Source organism: Mus caroli, chromosome 2, assembly GCF_900094665.2.
Source record: "Mus caroli chromosome 2, CAROLI_EIJ_v1.1, whole genome shotgun sequence".
Lineage (NCBI taxonomy): Eukaryota > Metazoa > Chordata > Mammalia > Rodentia > Muridae > Mus > Mus caroli.
The window spans coordinates 146086760-146097680 of NC_034571.1; the positions used below are offsets into that span (position 1 = coordinate 146086760).

The 10921-nt window shown below is 47.2% G+C and overlaps 1 protein-coding gene across 2 annotated transcripts; it reads left to right on the forward strand.

The window, feature by feature from the left end:
• Nucleotides 1-747: 747 nt before the first annotated feature.
• Nucleotides 748-6639, forward strand: LOC110289643 (BPI fold-containing family A member 5). 2 transcript variants are annotated; one of them, XM_021155936.1, is made up of 9 exons: nucleotides 748-798; nucleotides 1629-1854; nucleotides 2253-2409; nucleotides 3656-3763; nucleotides 4064-4213; nucleotides 5099-5177; nucleotides 5437-5500; nucleotides 5843-5917; nucleotides 6465-6639. In XM_021155936.1, exons 2-8 carry the CDS (start codon nucleotides 1641-1643, stop codon nucleotides 5881-5883), a joined length of 813 nt encoding a protein of 270 aa, XP_021011595.1. In that variant the 5' UTR covers nucleotides 748-798; nucleotides 1629-1640; the 3' UTR covers nucleotides 5884-5917; nucleotides 6465-6639. The 2 variants fall into 2 exon arrangements, 1 of the variants encoding a protein (XP_021011595.1); XR_002377363.1 differs by lacking the exon at nucleotides 5099-5177 and having other exon boundaries at nucleotides 753-798; nucleotides 6465-6637.
• Nucleotides 6640-10921: the final 4282 nt, after the last annotated feature.

Consider the following 10921-nt stretch of genomic DNA (forward strand, 5'->3'; position numbering starts at 1 on the left):
CAAATGTCAGGAGGCTGTCTTAATCTCTCAACACACTGACTGGAGAAAGACCAAGAATGAATGTCCCTCCGTCCTGCTGAGTCATGCTTGAGTCCCAGTTCTTGTGGTAAAAGCTTGTCTCCACCCACAGAATTCTGAGGACCTGTCACATGTTCGGTGCTGCCATTGTTTGCATGCTATTATGACTTCTGGCTCTGCCCTGTCCTTTCTGGGTCACTTGTCCTAACCAGACCTCAGTTTTCTCCTCTGTAAACAAGGAGCATTGTGAAGAGCTACACATACACATGTGCACACACACGCATCTACACACACATGTTTATAGAATTGAGAGGTACTCAGAGCTGAGAAGGCCACATGTAGTATGAGCAAAATATCACCAAATGGAGAAAAAGAACAAGACCAGGGAAGGATGAGACTGAGAGCTAAGAATGGAGTTCCTGGCTCAGCTACCCTGGCTGCTCCCCTCACATTCCAAACCTGATCTCCCTGATACTCATGAGCATGGATCTCCAACCTAAGCCTCATGCACGGGACCATGAAGTCTTTAATAACCTGCCATATCGAGTTTTCTTGCTTAGCTTGTGGACAAACAGCTGACTTGACTCATCTGTAATTGGTAATTACTCACTTTGCAGAATCCTGAGAGACACGAGCCGATTGCCGAATTCAGGATTATCTAGAAACCCATCATCTAATCTCATGTTTCCTGATTCCTGTTCTATAAAAGAGGCTATCACCTTCTCAGCAGAAACAGGTAGAAGAGGAGCCCAGGACAGCCACTGAGACCTTGAGACTCAGGTAAGACCTGACCCCATCCTCTGCTACACCACTCTGGGTAGCAGGAGGCCGGGGCCTTACTCCTGTCAGATGGTGTTGTCACTGGGGACCTAACAGCAAAAACAAACACTAACACTCTTATCAAGGGAAAGCACTGGCCATTTCCTACAGAGGGCAACATTGATAGAACAGTGAGCTCACTCCATATGCCCTAAGTAGAAACTCCAGAGAAGACAATTTAACAAGGTTACCATCACTGGGTGAGAGGCTGCCTGTGACTATGTGAACTTTTGGGCTCTTGAAGGTATCCACAAGCCATCATGGCCTGAAAAACAGACCAAAGACCCATCCCTGGGCAGAGATGAGGGCCGAGCAGGTCAGGTCCTCAGCCTCTGTCATGCAGGATCCTCGTCATCCACACTGAAGAATAGGGCTGAGGTCAATGGGTCAAACCACCACAGTCACATCCCACAGCCCCGGAGTAAACCTGATGGTCACTTAGTTAAAGAGAAGCTTCTGGGTCAGGCAGGAACGGCTTCAGAGCCTCTCACAGATCCAGCTAGTGACCTTGGAGAAACTTCCTAAAGTCGCTAGGCCTGTGCTTCTACCATGCAGTAGGAGTTGTCTGTACCCACATCTGAGGATGTGGTGACAATGAAGTTGGTGACTGAATGCATCAGCCTGTGGCCTCAGACAGACTACTGATGACAGTGTCTTAGCTATTACTGCTAGTTACCAGCCCCTGGGGTTCTTGGGGGAGTCATGGCAATCCCATCCCCTGGTGACAGGGTACACAGTGCAGAGAATCCTCTAATACCCATACCACAGAGAACTTGTCCTTCTGTCTGCAGACACCAATAGAGATGTTTCTAGCTGGGAGCTTCATTGTCCTCTGTGGGCTGCTGGCCCAGAGCACAGCCCAGCTGGCAGGACTGCCCTATCCCCTGGGCCAAGATCTGCCCGTGTCCATGGGTCACTGCCGGTCCTTGCACGTGGGCCAGACCCTGCCCTATTACGGAGTGACTCCAGTCGTGTCTACATATCCTTCAGACCATCTTGATAGAAACTTCAGAGATGGTGAGTCTTCGACAGTCTCTTTCAGGTGTGTGTGTGTGTGTGTGTGTACTTCCACATAGATGCTCTAGACTATCCAACTTCTCAGTCATAGGAAAGGAATCATTAGTGAAAAAGGGGGTCTGAGGCTCTAGAGCAGCGGTTCTCAGTCTTCCTAATGCTGCAACTCTAATTAATACAGTTCCTCCTGTTATGGCGACCCCAAACCTTAAAATTATCTTTGTTTTTACTTCATACCTGTAACCTTGCTATTGTTATGAATCATAATGTAAATATCTGTGTTTTTTGATGGTCTTAGGCAAAGTCTTCACCACAAATACTCAAAGGGGTCTTCACCCACAGGTTAGGAACCACTGCCCTAGAGTTAGCAGATATAACCCCTGAGATTCTCTGCTTCGTAGCTTTCAGACACGGCCTGCTGTCTGGAGGGATTCTGAGCTTTCTGGAACACATACCACTCTTAAACTATGTGAGACCTACAGGAAGCAATGCCGGTGGCCTGGTTGGTGTGCTTGGAAAAGTGATTTCATCAATCCCTCTCTTGAACAACATCCTTGAGTAAGTTACCTAAAGTGGGAATTTCATCCCTGCTAGTGATTGAAGACCTCCCAGTCCAAAACAGCCAAACAGAAGGAGAGGGATGGGATGAGGGTGGAGCCACGGGTCATCCCCAGGCCTCTTTCCACTCTGGCAGGGACAGTGGGCCTTTTGCCCCTGTAATGACCCCCAGTCCTAAGGCACATCCTGGGCCCCAGCAGAAGCTGTTATCCCTGGGACAAGCCTTCCATGTCAGCTTGTCCCATAATCCCCAGTTCTCAGATGGAAAAAACTGAGGCACAGAGATGTGCCTGTGCTAACATAGCTAGGGTGATGCAGTCAGGAATCGATCTCAGAGAAGCCCTAAAGTTTGCCACTCACTGTGTTCATCCCAGCAAGGGAATATGAACGGTCATAGGCTACCCTCTCCATCTGTATCACCTGTGCCTGAGACCTGACCTGGTCCTTCCCATGACAGCTTCGTAGGCACAAAGCCACAATGGGGAACTTATCGCAGTGACCAGATACCCAAGCCCGAGTCTAGTAAAACTGGACCCAAGCCACTGCCAAGATTCCTAGCCTCCTATGCCTTTGCTTCCTGACCTAAAGATAGACAGACTTCAGTGCTGGATGACCTGTGGTCAGGCACCTGGTCTCCTGGCTTTGATTTCTCCATCTGTGAGGTGGAGAGCAAGACTCTGGAGAAGACCAGGGAAGATGAATAGGACACCATGGATGGGTCATAGAAGGCTTCCTCCCACCCTTTTGCATTCTTTCCAACTTCCTACATCTTAAAGGTTATGACAAGTTGAATAATTTCCATCATTCCTCTTATGCAGGATTTATTCTGGTTGCCCATGTATCTTCTCTATGTGTACTGACAATACATCTGTCAATGTATCCATCCTTTCTTTCATCTAACCACTCCCACTTCCACCCACCCTCCCACATATCCAATTACTAATCCTCCTACCAACTTAAAAGTCAGCCTCTTTCTTTGAAGAGCTCTCAACTAGTCTACTAAGTCCCTTTCCTCAAATATCTCCTAGAGTTGAAATAAACAGAGGTCCATGTATGTTGGGATCTGATTCAGAAGGAAGTTGGAAATGATAGGGATGTGGCTCAGAACACAAGGTGGTTCTGATTCCACGACTGTCCTCACATCTTCCTCATCTCAGGTGGCCAGCTCACCCTCTGTGATGAGTACATTTAGTTAAAGATGGCTCCCAGGTCTGAGATTAACATGCTACTGTTTCTCCCTGACCAGCATAAGAGTCACTAATCCCCAGCTACTGGAAATTGGTCTTGTGCAGAGCTATGATTTCCACCGCCTCTATGTCACCATCCCACTGGGTTTTGATCTCAGAGTGAACACGTGAGTAGGTCCCAAGGCGGGTAGGGATGGGGGATGACTCACAAAGGGAATTGGCTATGGAAAGCTACAAAGGCCTGACCCTTGAACCTTACCTATTTGACACTGTGTTGAACAAACTCAGCTCATATGGAAAACACACTTGACCTCTCTGAGCCTTGACTTTCCGTAATGGGAATAGAGATCAATATCACTGTGGCAAAATGAAGTAAGATGAGCCTGACACTCCTGCCAAGAAGAAACACTCCACCTTGAAATGTGAGAGGCCAGATGCCAACAGAGCTGTTTCTGCCTTCTTGACAGACTGGTGGTTGGAAGTCTGTTGGAGCTGTCTGTGAAGCTAGATGTCACTGCAGAAGTCTATGCTGTGAGAGATTCTTATGGGAGGAGCCGCCTGGTCATTGGTGACTGTATATACCCTCCTGGCAGCTTGCGTATCTCCTTGCTTAATAGGTAAGGCCAAAAGATGGGCTTCTCCTGCCCAGATATAGTTGGGTAAAAGATGGAACAAAGGAAGGATGAATGAATAAGAGGACAAGAAGAAAGATGTGATGGGGAGGAAGTGTGGATGGATGGGTGGATGGGTGGATGGATGGATGGATGGATGGATGGGTGGATGGACAGATGAGTTGGTGAGTGGGTGGATGGTAAATGTTTGGTGGATAAGAGACAGATGTATAGGCAGGTGTATTAATAGATAAGTAAATGGAAAAATAAATGCTTACTTACCCTTTATTAAACCAAAATAACCAATTTAATGTTGGATAGGCCATATAGAATATGGTTTAAGACCACCTTTTATAACCTGATGGGGTGATTCAGAGAGCCTCTGACATGAACATGATCAGTGTTCCTCCAATTTGGTCCCACCTTGTTTATCTATAACACAAGAATATATAAGATTACTACTAGAATCCTACTAAGAGGTATTAGATGTAGAGCCCATTTCAATTGCTTGTTCCAGCTGCCTGTCACATTGGAAAGCCCAGGCATATGTAGTGTATACAGCCTGTCCATATCATGGCCCAAATTTACTGAACACATATCAGGTTTTAAGTGTATTGTTTCATCAAGTGTCCATGACAACTACATACTTAGTACTTTTCATGCACTCATGGATTCCACAGTCTTATCCTTGACATGTGTTTGTTCTGCACTTACCTGTGCATGCACAGCTAGGTTGGGTATAACTCTCTTCATCGAGGATCCTTGCTGTTCATCTGCCATGGGCAGAAGTGAGGAAGACCTGGTCTCAGTTATAAGTATGCATAGTGGCTGCTGAACTTCTCCAGCCCAACCCCACACCTCTGAGACACATTCATGTCTTTTCTCTTCCAGACTTGGTCCCCTGCAAAACCTTATAGACGGCCTCACAGACATCTTGACTAGAGTCATTCCTGGCCTGGTGCAGGGTGTGGTAAGTGACAGTCCCCTACTCCATGGGCCTTAGAGTTCTTAGGCTGAGCTACTCTGTCTGAAACTGTCCATCCATCAATCCATCTGTCCTATGATTCAGCTGTCTGTGTTAATTCTTTCTACTCCTCCAAACACCTTGGTTGGCTTCTTATGGGCTGTAGAAAGTATTCCTGGCTATATTCCACTGTAAGCATGCTGCTTCTTCTAGGGTCTCCTTGCAGGAGGTCCTATGCCTAACTCCCCTCTTTACCCTGGGTCAGGTGTGTCCTCTGGTCAATGGGGTTCTCAGCCTCTTGGACGTCACCCTAGCACATGATGTTGCTGGTAAGTGCTGTTTCCAAGTCCCCTCTCCCTCTAAGGAAGCATCAGTTTCCCACAAGTTTTGTCCCTATGCACCATGGAACAGCCAGGTCTTACTAGCCACACCCCTCCTGATTGAGGTGTCTTTGTTTCCATGAATGGTACAGACCAGTTTGAGGTAATGTTTGTTTCCTAAGTAGCCTGATCTGAAAGCAGCTGGGCTGGCTGGAGGGGTGGGGGCGCTAATGCATCCCAACATGTCTAGGTGTGGAGAGCATGGCTGGTGCTGCAGAGCCTCAGGAAGCACTCAGGTTCTCCTTGGGCTCCTTCACTTCCATATCACAACTTTAGCCATTTCTTTTCTAGATGCACTGCTGCGTGGAGTACAGTTTGTCATTAAGGCCTAAGCCTTCCAAAAAAGGACCTGTCTCTGCTGTGATGGTAAATGCTATTCCCATTCTCCAGGATTTGTGGATGCGCTAGACATCCCGCTAGGACAGGGGAGTGAGGATCTTGGGACAGCAGCGCACACAGTAGCTTTCCCAGCTGCACCACTCTGGGCAGTAGGCCTTTAACACATGGGTCTGGGGAAAAGATGTTAGATCCAAGTTATAGCGATATCCAAGAAAAGAGACAAACATGGACATAGACACACAGATATGCACCTAGTCCCTGGAATAACTGGCAGATGTGGAGATGGACTGGAACCACATACAGCTTCAAAGAGAAATCTATGTGGATATGGGTACACATTCCAGCACATAAACATGATCATCAAGCCTTCATCCACAGGGCACACATATACAGACTCACTAGCCTAGTCCCTGTGGTTAAACAAACACACACTCAAGCACATGCACAAGGAGCCATAGAGATAGCCTGGGGTCTCAGCACGCTCTTGTCTCTCAGAGGGGCAATTCCTAACAGGACAGTACTAGCGAGAGTCACTGATCTCAGTCTCCCTCCTGATTGATTCTTCTCCCAACAGAACCATTTCTTGCTGCTCTGTCCACTCCCTCCTGCCCAGCTTACATGGCTCACAGAAGGGGGAGCCACATCCTGGAAAATGGCATGGCCACCTTCTCAAGGAACCTGCTCTCCTCCTTTCTCAGGCTTGATGAATATTCCATGTTCATCACTAAATAAAATGGTTCTTCTTCTACACTGGGGATTTCTGTTCCTCCCATCACTTGAGAGGCTCCAGAGAGTCCTGACTGGGTGCTCAGGGCCCTACAAGAGCTGGACCTCTCTCATATTACAGGAACAAGGGTTTTCAAACAGCTGAGGGCTTGGGTCTGTGTGAATGGGGATTTTGGATGACTGCCTTCCTGGCCTCACAAGTGTACAGGAGAAAGCTGAGAATGGATAATCACTCAGCCATAGATGTTCACACACAGTATTACCACACAAAAAGTGAAGCAGCAGATGAGAGGGATATCTAAAAGCTGGGCAGGGTGTGTGCAGACATATATGGCTCAGGTCTACATCTCAGGCTGGGGATCCCGATGTCTTTCTTGAGGTTTATATTACTGTGATAAAATACCATAGCCAGATCCTGGAGAGATAGCTCAATGGTTAGGAACCTGTGTTGCTTTTGTAAAGGATGTGGTTTGATGCCTAGAACCCATGTAATGACTCACAGCCATCCATAACTCCAGTTCCAGAAGACCCAGTGCCCTCTTCTATTCTGAGGGCACCAAGCATGCATGGTACACACATGTACACACAAGTAAAACACTCATGCACCACATGTGCAAATAGATAGATAGATGATAGATAGATAGATAGATAGATAGATAGATAGATAGATAGATAGATAGATAGATAGATCTAAGATTTATTTTTTAAAAAACACCATGACCAAAAGCAACTCGAGATGGAAAAGGTTTCTTTCACCTAACAGCTTTATAAATCCAATAATCCATCACTGAAGGAAGCCAGGGAAGGAACCAAGGGAAGAAAGAATCTGGAAGCAGAAATGGAAGCAGAAGCCATGAAGGAGCACTGCTTACTGAAATGATCCTCAGCGTGCCTCCTTATACACTCAAGGGCTGCCTGCCTGGGATGGCACGACTGCCTTCCTGAGTTGGCCTTACCCCTTCCCTCACCATGAGCTGGGCCCTCCCTCATTAATCATTAATCAAGAAAATGAACTCCAGAAGCAGTTTCTCGATTGAGAGTTCTTCCCAAATGACTCTAGCTTGCTGACTAGCACAACTGACCCCTTGTCAGCCTGACACACAGATGCATCAATATTCAACTAAAATTTTTCCTTTCTCATTTTTCCCCACAGCGGCGTGTTAATGTTAGTATCACAATATAGGGCATTCCAATACTCTAAACGTTCAGTCTCTCTAAAATATCCAAAGTCTTCCTAAAATTCCAAAATCTCTCAATTGTGGGCTCCTGCAAAACCAAAAATAAGTTAAATCCTTTCTTTCTCCAAGAGGGAAGAACCAGGATGCAGTCAGAGTCAGACCAACAAAAATCGGAAGTCTAACAGGGCAAAGCTCAGAGTCAGACTTCTGAGAGTCAGTTATGATATTCTAGGCTCCAAACGGCTTGCCACAGGACAGCCAGTGCCTCTCTGAGGCTCAGGCAAGCTCCACCTCATAGCTGCTGATATCCTTGGTGGTCATCCCATGTATGAAACTGGCATCTTCAAAATGTTGGCGTCTTCACATCCATTGGCTGCACCTTCACAAACAGCTTCTCTTGGGCTCTCCTTAGAGACTCTGACTGCTACACAGTCAAGCCTCAACTTCTCTCCATGATCTCTTTATCCTTGGGGCTTCTACTATAATTGAGGCTGCACCTTCACCAATTCCTTCTCCCAGACTCTCTTCAGGGACTCAAGTCCTGCCAAAACAAGTCTCAACTATCCCCCCCCCACCCCCCAAGTTCCCTTTACTCCTCAAAACTAGTACCACCTGAGAGACTCTTACACTTACCAAGTTTGGGCTGCCAACACAATATGACAACACAATATGTCTTGACCCCCCCCCCTCTGGACCACAGTTTCTGTGAGATGCTCCTAAGGGAATACTTTCTAGAAGATTTTGCCTCAATGATGCTGGTCCCTTCTTTTTTTTTTTATTACGTATTTTCCTCAATTACATTTCCAATGCTATCCCAAAAGTCCCCCATACCCCCCTCCACTTCCCTACCCACCCATTCCCATTCTTTTGGCCCTGGAATTCCCCTGTATTGGGGCATATAAAGTTTGCAAGTCCAATGGGCCTCTCTTTCCAGTGATGGCCGACTAGGCCATCTTTTGATACATATGCAGCTAGAGACAAGAGCTCCGGGGTACTGGTTAGTTCATCATGTTGTTCCAACTATAGGGTTGCAGATCCCTTTAGCTCCTTGGGTACTTTCTTTAGCTTCTCCATTGGGGGCCCCTGTGATCCATCCAATAGCTGACAGGGAGCATCCACTTCTGTGTTTGTTTGGCCCCGGCATAGTTTCACAAGAGAGAGCTATATCTGGGTCCTTTCAGCAAAATCTTGCTAGTGTATGCAATGGTGTCAGNGTTTGGAAGCTGATTATGGGATGCTGGTCTCTTCTTAATCACCACTAATTTCTCAGCTCCAGCTAACCAGCATTGATTTTTTTTTCCCCCAGTAGAGCAAAGTTTTCACCTTAGTGGTTCTTGTCCCTTGTTAACCACAGTCAATTCTTCAGCCCCTGCCCACGTCATTCTGCTTCTACCCTAAGAGTACCCAGGCAGTGATGCCCACTGGATGGGATCCCAGCCAATGTGAGTGCAGGAAAGACAGCCTTCTCCAGAGATAGTTTTCAGTGAAACAGCTCTCCTTTTTGGGGGGTAACAAGGGCTATGTAGACCTTGGGGACTGGGTAGAGGGTTTTCCAAGTGAGTGTACATTATTGGCCTGGGGCCAAGGTACCAGAAATGCTTCATTTGCATGAAGAGGAATTCCAGGTGCTTGCTGGATATGTCCTTATAGGGAGAGAGGAAGTTTAACATGTAATTTGGCCACCAGGCTATGTGACTGCCTCAAGGGTGGCAGAGGTGAGGGTCATAAGGCTTATATGTGTTGGGAGATGCAGACCCAGAACAAGGAAGAAAACAGTCCTACTCCTGTCAGTCTCAGAATAGATTTTCAGGACAGGTCTCCACCTCATTCTTGCTCCAGACTGGCACCCCCAGCCACACCCACAAGCCTCAGATAACCAGGCCACAGATTCTAATTCAAAATATCAGACTCTCATACCTCTCTCTGGAATGTCACAAGCCATGCCTCCACCATCTGTAAGAAATGCTCTTACCTTTTCTATCTTCCAAGTTCCCACAGAGCAACCCACTGAGGTCTGAGCACTCAATGGCTTCCCCAGTCCAAAGCTAAAAGGCCACCACTGTGCTCTCAAAAACATGTGGTCAGCTCTGTCACAGCAATACCCCATGACCTGGTATAAGTGTCTGATTTAGTTGGGGTTTGCATTGGTACATGCATTGCACCATGGCCAAAGCAACTTCAAGAGGAAAGAATTGATTTCCGTTTAGGGCAGGAACTCGAGGCAAGAACCTGGAGGCGGCTATGGGGCATGCTGCTCTCTGGCTTGTCCAGCCTTAGGGACCCCATGAAGGAGACACTGAGGACTAGTGAGATGCAAAGAACAAATTATATGTATCACCAGACTCAAGAGTGAAAGGACAGAGACAGGTGACTTAGGTAGATGCTCCCATTGAGAAGCTGAAGTGCTGTGACAGCCAGCTTTCTGACAGTGGAACAAAATGTCTGAGGAAATCAACCTAACAGGGAGAAAAGTTATTTTGGCTCATGAGTTCAGAGTTCTCAGTCCGTGGTCCACTGGCTCCATGGCTTTTAGGCTGTCGCAAGACAGGCATCATGACTCACTTTGTAACAACTGGGAAGCAAGAAGAAAGGCAGTCAGAGCCCCAGGGGTCCCTGCCGGGGCATCCTCCCAATGACCTAACTTCCTCCCACTAAGCCCCACTTCCCTGGTTCCACTGCCTCTTCCCAAGTCCATAGACTGGAGAACAAGCAAGCTTCGGGGGACATGTCACATCCAAACTATAACGAGTGTGCACACAACCCAGCAAGGGACGTCCCCAAAACCCTGACTGAGAGAAGCAGGAAGCTCTTCACGGCTCGCTCTCCAAAGCCACACACATCACTTTCTCTCCTCCTCTCTTCACTAGGATTGAGTCACCAAGGAAGGGAGGATCAAGTTTATAGTCTGGAAGGGAACAACTGAGCATCTGTGGGCAAGGCTGAAAGCCATCTTCCCTCTCTCTTCCAGACATCCTGGGTGTGTGGCCACAGGCGCAGGGGTGCGGGTGGCCTTGCCTTTTCACCCAGATTCTTTCTTTGAAGATGAAATGACCGTGGTGCAGGGTTTGAGCCCTGGGCGGTTGTTTTTTTTTTTTTTTTTTTTTTTTTTTTTTTTTTTTTTTTTTTT